General features: G+C 45.0%; 1 protein-coding gene across 1 annotated transcript in view; it reads left to right on the top strand.

The window, feature by feature from the left end:
- LHX8 (LIM homeobox 8) overlaps positions 1-21145 on the top strand; it is a 28150-nt gene extending 7005 nt beyond the window's left edge. The window contains exons 3-9 of the mRNA XM_075321122.1: positions 3020-3184; positions 11222-11343; positions 12253-12473; positions 12569-12672; positions 12820-12915; positions 13473-13656; positions 20647-21145. Of these exons, the coding sequence (XP_075177237.1) occupies positions 3020-3184; positions 11222-11343; positions 12253-12473; positions 12569-12672; positions 12820-12915; positions 13473-13656; positions 20647-20723 (969 nt within the window). The 3' untranslated portion in view covers positions 20724-21145. The remainder of the gene's footprint in view (positions 1-3019; positions 3185-11221; positions 11344-12252; positions 12474-12568; positions 12673-12819; positions 12916-13472; positions 13657-20646) is intronic.
- The last annotated feature ends 547 nt before the right edge of the window (positions 21146-21692 follow it).

Below are 21692 nucleotides of genomic sequence, written 5' to 3'. Positions count from 1 at the left end.
TGCTGCTGCAGGGGATAGCTGGGCATGTGTGATGGTGGGGCGGCTGCTGCTGCTGCAGGGGATAGCTGGGCATGTGTGATGGTGGGGCGGCTGCTGCTGCTGCAGGGGATAGCTGGGCATGTGTGATGGTGGGGCGGCTGCTGCTGCTGCAGGGGATAGCTGGGCATGTGTGATGGGAGCTGCTGCTGCTGGGGATAGCTGGGCATGTGTGATGGGAGCTGCTGCTGCTGGGGATAGCTGGGCATGTGTGATGGGAGCTGCTGCTGCTGGGGATAGCTGGGCATGTGTGATGGGAGCTGCTGCTGCTGGGGATAGCTGGGCATGTGTGATGGGAGCTGCTGCTGCTGGGGATAGCTGGGCATGTGTGATGGGGGCTGCTGCTGCTGCTGGGGATAGCTGGGCATGTGTGATGGGAGCTGCTGCTGCTGGGGATAGCTGGGCATGTGTGATGGGGGCTGCTGCTGCTGCTGGGGATAGCTGGGCATGTGTGATGGGAGCTGCTGCTGCTGCTGGGGATAGCTGGGCATGTGTGATGGGGGCTGCTGCTGCTGGGGATAGCTGGGCATGTGTGATGGGAGCTGCTGCTGGGGATAGCTGGGCATGTGTGATGGGAGCTGCTGCTGGGGATAGCTGGGCATGTGTGATGGGAGCTGTTGCTGCTGCTGGGGATAGCTGGGCATGTGTGATGGGAGCTGTTGCTGCTGCTGGGGATAGCTGGGCATGTGTGATGGGAGCTGTTGCTGCTGCTGGGGATAGCTGGGCATGTGTGATGGGGGCTGCTGCTGCTGGGGATAGCTGGGCATGTGTGATGGGAGCTGCTGCAGGGGATAGCTGGGCATGTGTGATGGGGGCTGCTGCTGCAGGGGATAGCTGGGCATGTGTGATGGGGGCTGCTGCTGCAGGGGATAGCTGGGCATGTGTGATGGGGGCTGCTGCTGGGGATAGCTGGGCATGTGTGATGGGGGCTGCTGCTGCAGGGGATAGCTGGGCATGTGTGATGGGGGCTGCTGCTGCAGGGGATAGCTGGGCATGTGAGATGGGAGCTGCTGCAGGGGATAGCTGGGCATGTGAGATGAAGGCTGCTGTGGATATGGACAGCAGTGGTGTAGGTGTGTACACTGTATCTGCATTTATGTATTGTATACTCATAATCCTATAGTATTCATATCCTCCTGTATTTTTGTGCATGTATAACGAATGATTGTGTATAGAATTATACATTGAGATATATAACATTATATGTGTTTGTAGAATGTGTAGGGGGAACATTTATTTTACTGTTAAAATCTAACTCTGCAGTTCTTTATTAGTTAAACCAGGAGTAGACCCAGACTGACGAGGGCCCCTGTCCAAGGATTGGGCCCTTTGCAGTCCAATAATGGGCCTGTGACAGAAGCGGTTTGCAGCTTTTGGAGGTGGTAGTGGCCCTCTTGCCTCTTGTTGCACCAATGGTCTATCCGCCCCTGCTCTGAGAACAAAAGCTGCGGCTGCAGAATGTGGCGTGTGGCTGTGATCATAGGAAGCCCTCACTCCTCCGATCTGAAGTGTTACTCTGTAATGTCTGATATTTTTGTTCTTTTTTGCTATATTGCCTGTACCCGTTCCCTCTGAATTGTGAAGTGCTGCAGAATGTTAGCGCTATAGAAATAAAAAATGATGAAGCCAAGTGCCAAACTTGTCAGCCATCCCTGTGTGTATGAAGCTAGAAGCACAGTAGCGTCCTAAAAGCAATTGTCCAAAATTGCATTAGAAAGTGGTCTACTGTGGGGAGTGGGGGGGCTGGTCATCGGGGATGGGGGTGATGTGTGAAGAGGCCGATGTGTGATGGGACGTCTGGTCTGGATGATGATCTGAGGCTGCACTGTATATAAACAGTGGTGTGACTATAATGGGCCTTACTGGTTAAAATGTGTAAGGTGATGACAGGTGGCACATATCTATTAGGGGGTCCTCATACATTGAGGATGCAGACAGTGTTATATGTGTATGTAATATATATGTATACGTGTGTGTATGTATGTATGTGTCTGTAATAAAAAAAAATAAAAAAATATATATATATATATATATATATATATATATATATATATATATATATATATATATATATATATATATATATATATATATATATATATATATATATATATATATATATATATATATATTTTATACACACATTAACTTGTTTTTTTTTTTTTTTTTTGCTCTTGTAACCTTGAATTGGTATATAAAGCTGTGGATAATACTATACACCATAAAGCAGTAGCCCTGCCTTTACAAGCTCAGTTTTGGCATGTGATTGGATTAATGTATCTGGTGATAATGGTGCCCTGGAAATACTTTATACACCGGCTCTTTGTGAACCTAAAATTAAGATCAGCCTTAATGAGATGGACAATAGGGAAAAATTAATTTATTGACCTCTCAAGCCCATGTTTTTTTTTTTTTGTCCCCCTCCCTTTGTATTGCTTCCCCTTAGGCACTGTGTACACTGACCTGTGTTGTGCTTTTAAAATCCACAATGTCAGTTTCTCTTGCGGTAAACATCTATTTTATTTGTGGATTTATTTTTTTTTTTTCCCCATATACACAAGTGGGATGAAGAAAATCAGCCGGTACAAAATATATAGCGTCTGCATTTTTAGGTTTCTGAAGTGAAAACTGATGCGTTCTGTAGTTTAAACAGGAAGTTTCCAAAACAAAGCCATTTAATTTAAAATATGACAAACCAAAAGGAGAGAAACAATTGGTGCAGAAATACTGTAAAAAAAAAAAGTGCAGCACCAAATCCTCATTATAGGTGCCTGGCTCCGAGGATGACTCTTTAGACCCGTTTATTTTATATTTTAGGCCCACATGCTCCCACTTCTCAGCCTATTCCTTGAGGATGAGTAGTGGTCACACATGAGGCTGCTGTAGAATCCATCCTCTGTATTCCTGTACATTGCCCGCAGATAATGACCGGATTCATCTTCTATATTGATGGCTGATTTCTCCCCTCTTCTCCTCCTCACAGCTGCAGGGAAGCCCCGGGCCGGCGCTGGACGAGGACTCCTGTTCTTCAGCTCCGGTGTCTCCAGTCTCTTCGTTGTCTCCTCATTCCATGCCTTCAGGTCTCACTCAAGGGAAAAATGTCTGTAGCAGCTGCGGGATGGAAATTGTAGATAAATACCTGCTCAAGGTAAGAACCCAGACAGGAGATATCCAAGGAGATGATGTGCAGCCGATCTGTCATTAATGAAGGGTGCTCTGTGCCCCCACAAATGGCAAATATAATTTTTTGGTTGCTGAACTTTGACTTCTGAGTGGTTGTGAATGGTAACAAGAATAGTGTTTCTTCTTATGTTACAAGTATTGTATCATTGTGATGTTTTGGTTTTTTTTTAAGAACTAAGATGAGCATGAATGCGTTGGCATTCCCTGGGGCAGGGGTGGACATATCATTAGTGCACCCCCACAGTGCCCCAAGAGGTAAAGGGGGCCGCTTCTACCGCCAAAACAGGTGGATTATGGATTATCATGAACGATTTGACTGCAGAGGGCCCGTAGACTGTTCTTGCACAGTCGCCTCCTCTGTGTGTCCGCCGCTCTTCTGGGGCACAGGCTGCAGACTTGGCAAAATTATCACTTATTTCCAAATGTGAAGGGGCCCAGAGCCTGTAAAAGGACCAATATAGGGAGCCACGTATGATTCTGGACCAAATGTCACCTACGTATTATGGGATAATAAATAAATTCACTGCACTCATAGATTGTGATGCAAGAAGTTTTCCAAATTTATTGAGGCGACTGTGAAGTCATTCCGACGTTTCGCCCCCGCCTGGGTCTTAGTCAGGAGTCGCTTCAAGATGGGTGCCTGGGATATGGAAATTTTGAGTGGGTTAATAGCGTTTGGTAGAGAATACCTTGAGGATAAAGGTCCTGGGTTTAGCCAGCGCAGCAGCGCTGTGGCTGGTGATATGGTGTAACCTACGTATTATGGGCAAGACTAGGTGGACATGTGTCACCTGTGGTGCACAAAATCCAGGATGGGCTCCACACAACAATATAAGCAGAAGGATCGGCACTCACAAAAAATCTTTATAGTTGCAGAATTTATTCCATATTTTTCAATCTATTTTCTTGCATTTAATTTTTGAAAGAAAATTAAAGGATATAGAATAAATTCTGCAACTATAAAGAATTTTTGTGAGTGCCGATCCTTCTACTTATATTACTATTACATATTGTGGGGTGATGGAAACACCCCAAAATCATTACTCTATATATGCCACTATTAGCGGTTTATACAGTCGTGGGCACATGTGTGATCGGATTTATTATTCAATATTACACTAACCAATGTTATTCAATCAGGCAGCAGAGATGATTATTTTTTTTTTTAGTTATTACCCCACCACTGACAATTTGTCAAAAACAATGAATAAAAAATTCTCAGCATGCTGTGACTTTACGCTGATATCAGAGACTCGCCCATTCAAATTTATGGTGAAAGGAAAAAAAAATTGTCCCATCTTTCTGGATAAAAAGCGGATATATTTATATTGTTTTTTTAAAAAAAAAAAATTAAAGTCTTGTGAACCTACCTTCATGTTTAAAAAGAAATGGCATATACTCATCCTGATGCCACTGCCGTTTTTTTTTGTTTTTTTTTTCCTCCTCCTCTTCTGGTGCGGTTAGCATGTGACCACTGCAGCCAATCAGTGACCGCAGTGATTTGCTGCAGCTGTGGAGCACTAACCTTGCCAAAAGAGAAGAGCCTAGTGAAATAAAGGAGCAGTGGGACATCAGTATTTTTTTTATTTTTTTTTTTTATTGTATTGCAATTTTTTTGTAACCAAATTTTTTTAAAATTTAGCATTTTCCATGAATTCATGCAAAGTAAAAAATTAATTTTGATCTGTTTTTGCAACTCTAGCTCAAAAACCTGCACATTTCACAAAATGTTGCGTAGCTGGCATGCATAAAATCACTAAAGGGGATTGGAGTAAACTTGTGCCTAATTTTGTAACTTTTTTTTTTTTTTGTCTATTTAAAATAAGTCGCAGTTGATGAATCAGCCATAATCACCTGGAAGATCCATACTCCACTTACAATGGTGACTATTTAAAAGAGCGAACACCGTATATGTTTAAAACAAAAAAAGTCTTCAGCTGTTCCTACAACCGTTAGAGCCGCAGGATATAGAAGATAGACACCCCCCCCCCCCTGCAAAGAAAAAAATGAAAGAATTGGTCCGCTTGTACCCATTACTAGAAATCTGTACTGGTTCTTATACACAGCTGACGGTCTGGTGCCCACAGGCCATATTCCTGCATAAAGTAAACAATGCAAGGTGTGTGTGTGTGTGTGTGGTTTTTTTGTTAAGATTAAATGTGTAATTTTTCATCAGTTTTACACCCCCCCCCCACCCCCCAATTAATGATCAATGAGGCAAAGTATAAGAATTTTTTTTAACAAAATGCAAAAATCAGCATATAAATGCACATGTTAATGTGGAATTGCCACTGAGTTATTTTTCTTTCAATTTGCTGCATCTTCCCGCAGGACACTTATATTAACCTTTTTAAGTTGAGAATCACATCACTTCTGAACTTAATTTTATAAAAAAACATTTTATAACGTGTGTGTGATATATATATATATATATATATATATATATATATATATATATATATATATATATATATATATATATATATATATATATATATATATATATATATATAAATTTTTAATCATAATAAAATTAGTATATATTGTGTGTATATAATATATTATGTGGGTGTGTATATAGACACATGTGTAATATATAATTATATTGGTGTATATAGTGTCATATTTTGTGTATGTATGATATACACACACATATATATACACACATATACATATATATACATATACCGTACATATACACATATATGTACGTACGTACGTGTGTGTGTGTGTGTGTGTATATATATGTATGTATGTGTGTGAATATAAATGTGTGTATATCAAACATACACACAAAATGACACATATAAATCATGCATACACACTATATACACTAATATAATTATATCATAACTATATATTACACATGTGCCTATATACACACCCACATAATATATTATATACACATAATATATATACTAATTTTATTATGATTAAAATATATATATCACTTTTATTTTTCTTATATTCTGCACCAGGAATGCAGAAACTGGGCAGGGAAATTGCATATTTTTGGTTTTTGGTCATACATGAGGAATATATGCAGTGTTCATGGTATGTGGCAATCGTATTCTGGGGCAGCTGCCTCTTCAGTGGGCGCTCGGACCCCTGTACAGTGCGATATGACCCAGTTATTACTTTGTGCTCGGCTGTCGCTTCTCTAGATGGTCAGAGTAATTCACATTTGGATATTCTGTGCATTTCTTGTACATGTGAAATGCAAAACATTCAGGTGTCATATGATTTACGCTATGAAAGCTTTTGCACGCAGTGACGTTGGCTGTAACACTAAGGCCCCTTTCACACATTAGTCACAGCATTTTGGAAAAAAAACGGATCTGGCGACTGATGCCACTAGATCAGTTTTTTTTTTTTCTCATCAACTTGTATTAGCGACGGTTGGCCTCACGTTTCATCCATCGTTTGATGGATCCATCGGATGGAGACTATGTCCAAATTTAATTTTTTTTTTTTTTTGTGTACGTCGAAAAAACGTACAGCGACGTAGTTTGGTAGAATTGAAGCCTACGGGCGCAGGATCCGTTGGATTCTGTCATTTGACAGATTACGATGGATTCAGTTTTTTTGTTTTGTTTTGTTTAACTGAGCATGCTCCAATTATTATTTAGTCCTTAGCTAGTTGGATCTGTCAAACGGATCCATCGCATCAGTTTAGCCACAATCTGTGATGAGTCCGTTGAGAAAATGGATTGTGACTGGCAAAAAAAACTGATGTGTGAAAGGGGCCTGATATGGAGCTTCTGATGCCTTAGTTGAGGATGTTTTTCTTCACAATTTACGGCCTGAATTTACCGGTGTAGCGGAGTTGAATTTGTCATTTAACCCTTTAATCATAGTTTGTATTTATAGTGAAAACGTAACACATGAGAAAAATGCTTCCCATCCAAATTTTCTAAGTTGTCACGGCTTCATCTTTCATTTATTCCTCCACTTTTGTTTCAATAACAATAATCTTTATTTCTATAGCACCAACATATTCTGCAGCGCTTTACAATTCAGGAGGCTCATATACATAAACATATACAAACAAGTAACAATTATAGAAGATACAATATTTAAAGGGAAAAAAGGCAACCCTGCTCGTGAGAGCTTATTTTGTGCCTTTGACCTATTTTTCAATGGCCATTTTAGGTTAAGGGGGGGCCTCATTATAACCTCAATCGGCATCTCTCACCAATGGGGACCAGCCGTGCCTCATGCATTACAAAACAGTCTACAGCTTTCAATGGGAACTGTGTAATGCCCGGTGTCCCCTGCAGGGGCGCTGCAGGGAAATTCAACACTTAGGTTTTCCCACTAATCACCGCTGCAGGATCAGCATTTTTTTTTTTTTTCTACTTTCAAAAAGCAATTGTGCACAGTGCCCACCCCTGTACGGCCCGGCCGCTGGTTTATGTGCCCCGTTCTTGGTCATCAAATCCTGCAATAATTAAACTGAACATAATTCCAAATCTATTCCTTCTGGCATCTAAACAGCCGCATACATTCCAGCATGTATAAATAAACACGTCCTGTGCAGGGGCCTCCACGCAGGGACTGAGGGGCTGCTCCGTACAGCCTGTATACAGTGTGTGTACAAGGGAAGGGGGGTCAGACATATGCGTCTCCTATACAGATAAACCAGAACTGGATTTGTCACTTGGCTTTTTTTTTTTTTTCTCTGCTCATTCCTAGAACAAAGCAAAATATTGTAGATTTACTTGCAGTCCTATGTAAGCCCACAGATTGGGCAGAGTGCGGTGCAATATGGCCAGGTGGGAAAGCTCGTGATATTGTGTATTTATGGTGATCTGTATACAGCCTGTGGCTCAGCTCTGTATACAGGTCGGGTATCCGGTGACTCCAAACCACTGGGTGTTAACAGCTGTGAAAAATGCCCCGAAATCCGATGGATATTTGGATGTGTGGAGAGAACATGGCGAAGATAGAGTTCCATGAAACACCCCCCCCCATCTGTGTGCGACGCTCCGGGGGCAGATTCTCTATTTCTACAGATGACGCTTTTAGATTAGCAGTGTAAAATGTTTTGTTTGCAGTGTACACTTGTATCCTTGTATTTGTTTTTTATTCTCTTTCCTAATCCCCTTTTTTTATGGTTTATTGGATTATCAGTTATTTGATCCGTCATTAACAATATTATAAATCCACTGCTACTGATGTATTTTCTGAGGCTCGAGAAGTTGATGTGTATCGAATTCAGGATTCCTGCTATTTAGTTATATTGGTGTCAGTTAACCCTTAAAATCATGGAAAGAATAAGGTTTGCTGTGCTACACATGAGCTGAGGGGTCACGGACATTACAGCCAACGATTTCCAATGGTGATCGGTGACCTACCACGTTTTCATAAGTGTGTGTTTGGCGGTTTGGCTGTCTGTAGAATGTAAGATTATGTTGTGTGTTGTGTTTTTTTTTTTTTTTTTTTTTGGTTTTTCTTTAACAGCAAAATTACAGAACAAAAACTATTCTGTTAAAGCAAGTTGCAGACGGGTTACACAAATATTTTTATTTGTGTGACTTGTCTGGGAGTTATCACTTGACATGTCACAATCTAAGCCACAGCCATAAGTTAAGGTTTGATCAGATGGGAGAATCGTTATTTTTAGCTTCTGAGATTTGTCGGCACAATATTTAATAATAAAAGTACTTTTATTCTGCTTTTTGTTTTTGTGTGTATCTATTTTAGTTGTATTACTATGACTCGCTGATGTTACCTGTGTTAGGTGGGTTACCATTTGCAGTCTAGATAGATGGTGCCCACCTATTTGTTCCTCCCTGTCTGGCGTACTGTCTTAAGGCCCCTTTACACACTGAGACTTTCTAGCGATCCCACCAGCGATCCCAACCTGGCCGGGATCGCTACAAAGTCTCTGGTGAGCTGTCAAACAGGCAAACCTGGCCAACGACGCAACAGCGATCCGGACCTGCAGAACGACCTCGCTAGTCATTGGGGACGTTGCAAAGCAGCTTTTTGAAAGGGAAGTCGCTAACGAAGTCGCTGTAAAGTCCCCTTTACACACTAAAACTTTGCTGCACAGCGGGAAACAAAGGACCAAAGAATGGTCCTGAACGATTTGTAGCGATCACAACTTCACAGCAGGGGCCAGGTCGCTGATGTGTTTCACACACTGCAATGTCGCTGGGGAGGTCGCTATTACGTCACAAAACCGGTGACGTTACAGCGATGTCGTTTGCGATGTTGCAGTGTGTAAAGCCACCTTTTAGGCTTTGTCCGCACTTTGCTTTTTTTTTTTTTTTTTACCTGCTTTTTTGCTGCTTTTTTAACTGCAGCGTTTTAATGCCAAAATGCATGCGTTCTGCTTTTCAAGCAAAGTCTATGGGAATTTGGGATTTCTTGTGTGCACTATGCCAGCTCAAAACGCTGCGTTTTTGTTGCAGAAATTTGGGCAAAAACTCTGCTTTTTAAAGAAGCCACATGTCAATTGTTTGCCACTTGCATTTTGAATTGCAAAGCAGAGTTTTTGCCCAAATTTCTGCCACAAAAACAGTGTTTTGAAGAGCATAGTGCGGACAAGAAACCCAAATTCCCATAGACTTTGCTTGAAAAGCAGAACGCATGCATTTTGGCATTAAACGCTGCAGTTGAAAAAGCAGGTAAAAAAGCAAAGTGCGGACACAGCCTTACTGTGCACAAATAAATTGCTCCTCAATGGTGCCCAGATAACTATGCCGCGTTCTGAATAAGTTACACTTCAGTGGAATTGTCTAAACAATGAATGTGGTGCCAAAATAACCTGCATTAATGCTGCTGTAATGGAAATGCTGCCATATGGTGCTCGTGGTGACATAGTGACCACATAATTTCTATACACCTAAAATGTAATAGCCTGGCACAAAGTTATCCAGCATGTTAATGGCTGCGCCTTCCACATTTCCACATGGAGGGGCAAGTGTCCGCTGCATGTCACTGGCTGCGCCTTCCACATGGGGGGGGGCAGTGTCCGGTTGATTGCATGTCGCTGGCTGCGCCTTCCACATGGGGGGGGGGGGGGGGGCAGTGTCCGGTGCATGTCGCTGGCTGCGCCTTCCACATGGGGGGGGCCAGTGTCCGGTGCATGTCGCTGGCTGCGCCTTCCACATGGGGGGGCCAGTGTCCGGTGCATGTCGCTGGCTGCGCCTTCCACATGGGGGGGGCCAGTGTCCGGTGCATGTCGCTGGCTGCGCCTTCCACATGGGGGGGGGGCCAGTGTCCGGTGCACGTCGCTGGCTGCGCCTTCCACATGGGGGGCCAGTGTCCGGTGCATGTCACTGGCTGCGCCTTCCACATGGGGGGGGGCAGTGTCCGGTTGATTGCATGTCGCTGGCTGCGCCTTCCACATGGGGGGGGGGGGGGGCAGTGTCCGGTGCATGTCGCTGGCTGCGCCTTCCACATGGGGGGGGCCAGTGTCCGGTGCATGTCGCTGGCTGCGCCTTCCACATGGGGGGGCCAGTGTCCGGTGCATGTCGCTGGCTGCGCCTTCCACATGGGGGGGGCCAGTGTCCGGTGCATGTCGCTGGCTGCGCCTTCCACATGGGGGGGGGGCCAGTGTCCGGTGCACGTCGCTGGCTGCGCCTTCCACATGGGGGGCCAGTGTCCGGTGCATGTCGCTGGCTGCGCCTTCCACATGAGGGGGGGGGGGCAGTGTCCGGTGCATGTCGCTGGCTGCGCCTTCCACATGGGGGGCCAGTGTCCGGTGCATGTCGCTGGCTGCGCCTTCCACATGGGGGGGGCCAGTGTCCGGTGCATGTCGCTGGCTGCGCCTTCCACATGGGGGGGGGGCCAGTGTCCGGTGCATGTCGCTGGCTGCGCCTTCCACATGGGGGGGGGCAGTGTCCGGTGCATGTCGCTGGCTGCGCCTTCCACATGGGGGGCCAGTGTCCGGTGTTCTCCTGTGCACATCGCTCACTCTGTAAAGTGCAGTTTTTGTGATGTCCTATTACAACCGCTTATCCTGGGTAATGGAGACCGTTTGTCCCCGCAGGTGAACGATCTGTGCTGGCACGTCCGCTGTCTGTCCTGTAGCGTGTGCCGGACGTCCCTGGGGAGGCACACCAGCTGCTACATCAAAGATAAAGACATCTTCTGCAAGCTTGATTATTTTAGGTACTATTCATGTATGTATTCATCTCCACCGTGTGACTGTTGCTCTGTATTTGCTCACTGCCTTCATCTTTCTTGTAATCCCTGCATGTTCAGGTTGTGATTCCACACTAGAGTTTTATCAAAACTGGTGCAAAGGAAAAGCGGAGCCATTGCCTGCGGGTGACGTCCCTGCCTTTCCTATGAACCTTTTCTGTGTGATGTATATTGCAGAATGTCTAATGACCCGGCTTTTCTGTGCATACCATGTAGTGCAGTTAATGTCTAGAAATATTGCAGCTTGTAATGGGATCTGGTATCTAGCCTTGTGTTGACTTATTCAATCTACTTGGTCTGGTTGTGGGATATTCCTGTCCTCTGCAGCAGAAATTAATAGCACTTGATTTCTCTGTGGCGCCTCTGCAGGGGAAGTCATGCATTACACCATGTTCAGTCCTCCAGGGCCATTGCGGCACGTTCCTGCCATTCTCTGGTCTAGTTAATAGATGCTTAAGCAGACATTTTTGCGGGCACCTGGCCCGGCAGTCATGCAGGTAGTCTTTGGAGGCTACACCGGAGCCCGCGCACCACCTCCTAGCTGCCAGCATCCAAGGCTCCTCGTCTGGTTAGTAGGCCTCACATATGAGGTTGTGCTGCGTACTAATCAGAAGAGAAGCCGGCTGGTAGGAGGTGCACCAGCCTATGGGCCAACAGCCACCCTCTTCCAATGTGGCCACCCGGCCTGGGTCACGGGAGTGAGTCTGTATGCACAACTGAAGGCACCATCTCCACTCTTCTCTATAGCCTGTCAAGATGGCTTAGGGGGAATAAACTTGCACCAAATATTGATGGATATAATGTTATTGAACAAAGTTTTGTTTTATTTTTGTCCTGCGACTGGTTTATGACGTATTTTCCGCTCTTGCCATCCAGGCGATATGGAACGCGGTGTTCACGTTGTGGCCGGCACATCCATTCCACAGACTGGGTGAGACGGGCCAAGGGCAACGTGTACCACCTGGCGTGCTTCGCCTGCTACTCCTGCAAGAGGCAGCTTTCCACGGGGGAAGAGTTTGCTCTGGTGGAGGAGAAGGTTCTGTGCCGCGTGCATTACGACTGTATGCTGGACAACCTAAAGAGAGCGGTGGAAAACGGTGCGTGCCCCATCACTCTGCGCTGCAGGACCGGGATCGTATGTAATGCAACAAAAATGTAAATTAGATTTTTTTTTTTTATTTTTTTTTTCCAGGGAATCGGGTTAGTGTGGAGGGGGCTCTGTTGACAGAGCAGGATATTAATCAACCGAAACCAGCAAAGAGGGCCCGGACAAGTTTCACTGCAGACCAGCTCCAAGTAAGTGTCTGTGGGCTCTGTGCATGTCGTAAGCCAAGGTAAAGGGTTAAAGGGCCGGGAAGTGTTGTCAGTGTATCCACTGCATGCATAGAATATGTAAGGCAAATGCAACCTTATAGCTCAATGTGAGGGTTTTTTTATTCTTAGGTTATGCAAGCACAATTTGCTCAAGACAACAACCCTGACGCACAAACGCTACAGAAGTTGTCAGAAAGGACAGGTCTTAGCAGACGTGTAATACAGGTAATGAGCAGTTGTATCAAGTGGTTAAACTTAAGCTTTTGTTTTTAATTATTTTTTTTGTTTTTTAGTGCAGATTCTTATACTCCAGAGCTGCACTCACTATTCTGCTGGTGCAGCCACTGTATTTTTTAAATTACATTACTTATCCCATACTGATAGTGAGTTACTACCTGTATTATACTCCAGAGCTGCACTCACTGTGCAGTCACTGTGTACATACATTACATTACTGATCCTGAGTTACTTCCTGTATATACTCCAGAGCTGCAGCCACTGTGTTTTATACATTACTTATCCCGTACTGATCCTGAGTTACCACCTGTATTATACTCCAGAGCTGCACTCACTATTCTGCTGGTGCAGCCACTGTGTTTTATACATTACTTATCCCGTACTGATTCTGAGTTACCACCTGTATTATACTCCAGAGCTGCACTCACTATTCTGGTGGATGGATGGATTTTTTTTTTTTCTTCATATAAACTACGGGTTACCCAGAAATGTCTCCTCCATACTTTGTGTTCAGCCGGGTTATACTCTGATACTCCATCTTGCAGGTCTGGTTCCAGAACTGTAGAGCTCGTCACAAGAAGCACGTCAGTCCGACCCACTCCTCCACTGCACCAGTTACAGCCATTCAGTCCTCAAGGCTTTCTCCACCAATGATGGATGAAATGACCTACTCCGCCTACGTACCTCAAGATGGGCCCATGCTGACCGCCCTGCACAGTTACATGGATGGTGAGTTAATGTCGGTGCATTACACCTGACTATATTAGATGTGGCCCCCCTCCATATATAGAGAAATACCCGGCATTGTGTGATGGAAGAACAGAATTTATAGTTGGGGGAGATTTGATCTATTTCTGAAACGTCTGGATCCAGAATTTGCAGTTCCCAGTGGTTATTGAAGCAACGGATTACGTATTAGGCCAAATAGCCCCTCCCCGCAGTCTATCCCCAATGTTCCCTGTCCCTATGGGGCATGAAGTGGTCATCCTATGGTGCTCTGTGGCTGGCGCTAGACACCGCTGTTACCCGATGATAGTGATCACGCTGTTCATCCGTATCTCACTGCTCTTATTTCCCTTTGGACTCTGGGTCGTCCTGTGTCATGTGGTAATGCGGAATGGTGGCCAGACAAGGGCCCAACTGTAGCGCCCTGGACTTGCTCTTCCCCTCTACTCTCCGACTGACGAGGACCAGAAGTGAAGTGGACACGCTCATTGACATGCCTTCCGGTTGCATTCCGAGGTGGAACACACAAAGTATTTTCAGCACCAGAAGGTCCACATGGAAAACTGCAGCAGAGTTCCATATTTCAAATAGGGAACCCCACCAGTACCTCCGGGCACCCACAAGATTAGGGGGAGCAGTCTCATCCAAGGAGGAAGGAGTGTTGGGTCCTGGTCACTTGCATAGAAGGAAGATCCTACCTGAGGATGTCATCTATCTTGATTATGGAAGGTGTGGCTTCTACTTGCTTTGCATCTGCAGAGCCCAGCACTATCCCAGTAAGTATATACTTGGCATAGGTAGGCCTTTCCTTTTGGGCAGGATATCTTTAGACTTCTACCCTCCACCCTTTTTTTTTTTTTTTTTTTTAGGGGGGGGGGGGCAAGTATCTTGCACCAAAAACAAAAGCAAAGACGGCAAGTTGCAAATTGTGACGTGCAATAATAAAAAAAAAAAAATTATGCCAAAGCTGCATAATTTTTCTAGCAAAAAGGAATAACCTTCCTCAGTGGAGGAAATGAAAGGAATGGTACATCAGTAAATTCAGTCTTCTGTAGAGTTCTCCAAATCCATATCTTTGACACTAGAAGGGTCTAAGAAAAGGAAGATTGCCTTAGTGGAGGAATCTGACTAAGACTTGCAGGGAGGATGGACTTCCATCTCCGAGGAATTGCTAGAAGGCAAGCTAGGCTCCATTCCCAAAAGGACAAACAAATATTACTTTTCGTCCAAAGACATGGAGCAATTACTTGCAGCTGTAAGAACTACTATGGAGGTAGAAGAGAAGACATATGCTCAAACTGTTTGGGATCAGATGTTTGGAGGACTTGGTTACAAAAAAGAAAATGGTGTTTCCTGTTCATGAAAATATCCAGAGCATGAGGATTACGAATGAATGGGAGTTTCCAGAGAGACGTCTAGAGATCCCTACTTAGCTGAAAGATTCCCATTAGAGAAAATAGCGAGATGTTTGTCTGAAATGCCAAAGTTCAACATCCAGTTGGCCACAGTTTCGAAGTAGACAACATTGGCATCTGCAGATCTTCTGAAGACCCTTCCCAGCTTTCGGGGTCCCATGAATTGGAAATTGGTCATCCTGTTGAGAAAATCATTGGAGATCTCTGCTTCATTACGGAGGACAAATGTAGTTTCAATGTGTCTTAAGATCAATGTTCTAGTGGCTCAATCAGCTGGAAGACCACATCTCCATTGGCACCCCTAGAGGAGTGTAGCATCCCTTCCTTTTCTCCAGAAGGATACAGGGTGCCTAGATGCTTCCCCAGAAGCCAGGTCTCCAATTGTCAAATTCAGCAAGACAAGCTCTTTGGCTGTAGTCATGGAATCAGGATGTGGCTTCAAAGATCAAGCTGTGTTCCATTCCCTTTTGGGGAGTATAAATGTCTGGCCCAGCATTAGATGATTTATTTTCAGAACCTGAACCAAAGAACGTAAGGAAAAAGAGGTCCTTTTGTTAATCACAGACCCAGATCCCTCAGAGGGAAGTCAGGTTGTTTGAGTTACTCTAAAGGAGGAAGCTGAACCAGTGACAGCGCCGACTGACACCAGAGTAGTGGTGGGCCGTATCTCAACGTTTCTTCCCCAGTGGCAGAAAGTCTTTTCTGATCAGTAGGTCTTGGAATTTTTTGGTCGCCACAATTTTTTTTATTTTTTTTTGTAATGGAATAACAGGCTCTCAAAATGTACCATCTCTGCACACAAATGGTATAATTAAAAACGCCACCTCAAGACACAATAAATAAGCAGTCACTGAAGCCCAGATTCCGAAAAATAAGAACGCTACAGGCCGTGGAAAATGGCGCCAAAAGCACAATTCTCTTTATTTTTTTTTTTTTTCTCAAATAAAAGTATACATGTTTGGTATCTACGAACTTGTACTGACCTGAGGCAGTATACTGACAAGTTATGGTAAGATTGGCAGAAAAATAACATTTATTGCTCTCTGCAGAAGGGGAGCAAATCTGAAAATCACCTGCGGGTGAAGAGGTTAAAAGGCTCCTCCAGCGTTCATTTAGACTTCCTGAACAGAGAAATTGTATAACCAGGAGAATGGCGTTTTGATATGGAAGTCATTGAGATGTTAGTCAACGACTCAGTTTATACAGAGATAGACCTATTTGAAGGCACGTAGACCAATATTTTTCTCTTGACCCAAATGATGCCTGTATAGCAGTAGCTGCATTGGCTCTCCTCTGAGGGTTCAGACTGACATTTGCCTTCCCACAAAATCCACTTCTACCAAGAACTCTACAGAAGATAAGGGGCAGGAGGAGTCAGAATAATCCTGGAAGCACCTTTCTGTCCAAAAAGAAGTTGGTTTGAGAGAGAACAGTCTAAAGGGTGCTTTACACGCTGCAACATCGCTAACGATATATCGTCGGGGTCACGTCATTAGTGACGCACATCCGGCGCCGTTAACGACATCGCAGCGTATGACACCACGGAGCGACTATCAACGATCTCAAAAAACGTGAAAAATCGCTGATCGTTGACACGTCGCTTCTTTTCCAAATATCATTAGTGGTGCCTGCTGCTGGTTGTTTGTCGCTCTTGCGGCATCACACATCGCTATGTGTGACACCGCAGGAACGAGGAATATCTCCTTACCTGTGTCCACCAGCAATGAGGAAGGAAGGAGGTGGGCGGCACGTTCCGGCCGCTCATCTCTGCCCCTCCTCTGCTATTGGCTGGCCGCTTAGTGACGCCGCAGTGACATCGCTGTGATGCTGAACGCACCTCCCCCTTGAAGAAGGGATTGTTCGGCGGTGACAGCGACGTTGCTGACAAGGTATGTGCGTGTGACGCTGCCGTAGCGATAATGTTCGCTACGGCAGTGATCATCAAATGTCGCACGAACGACTGGGTCCGATGCTATCGCGCATGACATCGCTAGCGATATCGCAGCGTGTAAAGCACACTTTACACTGGAAAGTCCTTTTATTCTCCCACCAATCTGCAATAATCTCCACTTTAAGCTCATTCTTCAATCAAAACGTAGCGGATCATCACTGGATGAGAAGATTCATGATGACAGCTTCCAGATTGCAGCCAAGATTAGCCAGCTTAATTTAACCATGGGACCAAAGGTTTACTGTTCTAACAATTTTGTTTGGTAGACTTTGATAGATTATCCTGGAACGTGGTTTTGCTAGTTGCCATCACAGGAGTCAGGAGAATCGATTTAACTTCAGGCTATTTCAATCCAGGGGCCCTAAGAGTTGTAGAAGACAAAATTGTTTTCCACCAGAATTCCTCTTTTCTACCTAAAGTAACTTCAGAATTCCATATGTCTCAAGAAATTGTCCTTCCTTCATGCCACCAAAACCCGTCAAACAAGAAAGTTTCACTCTTTTAGGTTTTCAGAGGTTGGTGTTGATTATCTTCTATGAACCAAGCCCTTGAAAAAATATCAATGTCTTTTTATTCTGTACTACGGTCAAAATAAAGGCAAGAGGGTATCGGTGTACCATTTCTAATTGGATTAAGAAGGCAATCTGCGGAACATATGAGAAACAGAATCTATCACCTCCAGAAACGTTTACAGCTCTTTCCAGTAGGGCCCGGTCTATCTGCTGAGCTGAGGCAGTGCTTCCATGGAGCAGGTCTATGGCGCGCTACCTGCTCATCAGTCCGTACCTTTTCTAGACATGATAGATTAGAAGTAATGTCCAATAAAAATTTGGCCTTTTTGGAGGAAAGCTCTCCAGGCTAGAATTGCTCCCTGATATTATTTCTTTGGGATTTCTTCTGTGGTGCTGTCGTGCAAGGGGACTAGAGAAAATAGAATTAGGCTTATTGTTAATTCTGTTACTAGTAAGGCCCGTTTCACACATCCGGCATGGTTCGTCGGATTTGACACACACCACTACAGTGCAATACTGTTCAATGGCATTGCGGCAAGCTCCGGTCACATGACAGCATGTGATCGGAGCTTGCCGCGATGCCATTGTACAGCATTGCATTGTACTGGTGTGCTGAATCCGGCAAAATGCTGAATGTGTGAAACAGTCCTAGCTCTCCACAATGTAGGGTGAGGACCGCAGGCAATGGTACCCATGTGTGCAGGGGTTAACCGGCCACAGCGCAGTAGGCGGTTAACCCCATACCTGCTTGACCTCAGTCCACTTGCAGGGGATCTTCCGTGCTGTTCGCCCACCACTTCATTCATACGGCACTCCTGGGACATAATTTCAAGGATAACCGCTTCACTCCGTGGTTGTAACAAAACGATAACCTTTATTGTATACACAGGCACATTTAGGGCACCAGCATTGGTGCCATAAGGATTCCTCTCAGTCTAGTCATTCACAAAAATACGGTATACATTGGCGGCCGCACGCTGCCCTGCCACCTGGGTACCTTCAGGCTCCACTAGGCCCCCATCCCCCTGGTCAGCCTCACACGCACAGTCCAAATCATGCCATCTCCTGAACACAGTCATCCCACCCACAGGGACTTGCAATATGCCTGACAGGGTCCACAGCGTCTTCTTCCCCAGGCTACTGCTTCTGGCCAGGACCAGACCTACCCTACTCCGGAGAGTGCAACTTGCCTTCAGCTGCCAGGAGGGTTTTTCAGGTTATCGCGGCAGGGGAACGCCTTCCCGACCGGCTGGACGAAACCAACAGCAGGGGATGTGGTTAGACCAATTCTACAGTTCCAGGATCCCACGTTCCACCGGTCCAGGATTGACCCTTAGGGTCCAGCAATTCACTCTAAAACGCGGCTACACCTCCCACAAGTGTGGTATTTCTCTCCTCTCTGGGTGACTCTCCTGCCCTTTGCTCACAACTCCTGATTGTGTGTCGCATCACCCCCACTAACGCTTTCTATCCTACAAGACCAGGGAAGTGGTCGAGCACACTGGGGCCATCTTGTGGCTGTTTACCAAAATACAGTTACACAATAAAACAATAGACGTTCAGGTTACAATTTACAAACAGTCTTCAGGTCTGGGGTGGGCTGAGTCCTGCACCCTCTGACAACACCACCATGGGTAGTTCCTTCCCATCTTACTTGAATATTTCCTATGCTAATTTCTGAACATAAATGTGAAGCATTCATGCTACCGGTGTGGTACTTCAAAAACACTGGGGATAGACTGTGTGGGGGGGGGCTACTTATGGCCTTGTGTGCACATTGCATATTTGCTGCAGTTTGTCACCCAAAACTGCGTTTCCATCCTTGTCCAAGCTAAGTCTGAGACTTCTGAAATGCACATGTTTCAGCTTTTTGCAGTTTTGGGTGCAGAAAAAAAGCAGCAGCATTTCAATTGTTGGTGCTTTTTTATTTTCCTGCATTTTGTAGCCCTTTTTATAGGCATTTATTTTACAAAAAAGCCCCAAAAAACTTTTTTGGTGTTGAAAATTTACCTAATTTGCAGCGTGTGCACATGGCGCCCCTGTGGCTTCATTCGCCACAGGGTACTGCATCTCACCAGAGGTGCAGTATTCATCTCTGATACGGAGGTCGTCACCGGTAAACAACCAACAACACACTCAACCAACACATAACACGGGAGCTCTTCCACTGGAACTGGGCTAGGGTATTTGCAGAGGTGGCAATCACTAGGTATGGGATGTTTTTCCCACTAGTTCAGGAACCCGGGAGGCGGGGCACCAACAGGGGAAGTTAGGAGCCATCTCACACACAGTAGTGAGTCTGATCCGGGTGCAGGAAGTGCTAGGTCGCACTCAGGAGGAGATAAGCAGAGGCACTGACAGTTCAGGGCCTGTGGTCTGGAGCTGGAAGCTTGCCCCGGGTTCTTAGGAAAGAAGGGGATACCAGGGTTCACGGGGAGTGCAGAAGGTACTCGTGACCTGTTCCACGGCCCAGGAGCTGGGGGTACAGGGGAAAAAATCGAAAGATGCACAGAAGGATAAACTGGCCTCGACCTCCGAAGTATCCAGGATCAGCTGAAGCCTATCACAGTGTAGCTCTGTGCTCCAACGGCGGTGTGCTTCAAGTGAGTAAAGAACTTGAACTGCACCCTCTGTGTCGTCCCGTTTATGCTGACGCTTCTAACATCACGCCCCTTCGCCATTGGCGACTACCGCTCCCATCATCCTCCCTGGGGCCAAGCCCTACCTGTGGAGAGCTGCAACACCCAAGCTGCGCCACAATCTGCCCCAAAAGAGAGAATTTCCGTAGCGGCAGCAAATAATTGGCCGCACACCACAGGTGGGGTCACGAACAACTACCCCCATCGTCCCCATGCCCAGCTTTAATGACACTGCTGGGGTCACGGAACCGGGCAAGGCCACCGCGGCGACCCAGAAGAAGCTTCACGGCCCGGTTACGGGTAACCCTCTGACCCCTGTGAGCGCGTCACACATACCCTTAGACTTTCTGTAATCCCCTTGCATGTATCTCACCTCTTGGCTTATCTTGAGTTGATCTCTGCTTCTATATTTGTCAATGATTGTAGTGATGTTATGCATCAGACCTAGAACTAATAAGATCTTCTTCTCTCTGCAGCTCACTCTCCAACTCCGATTGGTCTCCAGTCGCTCCTGCCTCACTCCATGGCACAGCTACCTATAAGTCACGCATAAAGTTTTCACTTCCGTTTCTTTGTAAATGTTTGGGTAAATTCCAGATCACTTATTGTGTATAAAATAGAAGATAATTTAGTTATTTTTATAACTCGTTTCTATTTTGGAGTCAATCGGCGGAGCAGCTTGTGTCCTGCAGCACCGGAGCCACCACCACAAATGCACGCCAGAGCCATGACTGTCTCGCTGCCCCCCCCCCCCGTCCTTATGAGTATTATTGCGCCACTAAGTTCTCACCTTGCGCATCTTGATTTATTTTTTTGTTTTGTACTGTCTTGAATTAGTCCAAACTTTGTTGTCTGTTTTTATTTATTTGTCATCGAGAGAGCACTTTGCCAAAAAGAAGAAAAAAAAAAAGACTGACAAGTGTGCAAAAAATGTTTACAATTTTTTTGTGAAATTGTATTTTCATTAGTATGTATCTGTAAATTATTACTAAAGTACTTATGTATGTTGATTTTTTTGCTTTAAAAGTTCTAAAGGTTTTTTTTTTGTTTTTTTTTTCTTCCAATCTGGGAATTGAGAAAAATTCAGTTGGATGGGTTTTTTTTTTTTTTTGGCTTTTCATTTTCAGGCAAACTGAATAAAGCTTTGATTACATCCAGTTTGTACAGATTGGAATTAAAGAAAGTAGATAACATTTTGTATTGGGTTAAGATCTGGTTCCTTTTTAATACATCCATCGTTACATTTACATCGGGATTACACAAATTTCATTTATCACTGGATTAAGTGTCCCGGAAACCAGTTTTGACCTTTTTTGCACATATGTTCCTTTGCTGTGATTTACACTACAAGCATGGTTTGGAAACATTGTGCACACGACTCTGCCTAAAAGGTAAAGAAGATTTCACCTTTTGCAATGCGTATTATCACTGCGTCAGTTCTGCAGCCTGAGAGTTGGCGGAAATTCCCTATGAAACAAGCCCGCAGGTAGACTGGTGCGGGTTCAATCTGTCAGGAACCAAG

Source organism: Anomaloglossus baeobatrachus, chromosome 8, assembly GCF_048569485.1.
Source record: "Anomaloglossus baeobatrachus isolate aAnoBae1 chromosome 8, aAnoBae1.hap1, whole genome shotgun sequence".
Classification (NCBI taxonomy): Eukaryota; Metazoa; Chordata; class Amphibia; order Anura; family Aromobatidae; genus Anomaloglossus; species Anomaloglossus baeobatrachus.
The sequence above is the reverse complement of the archived record's forward strand: the minus strand, read 5'-3'. Positions and strand labels throughout refer to the sequence as shown.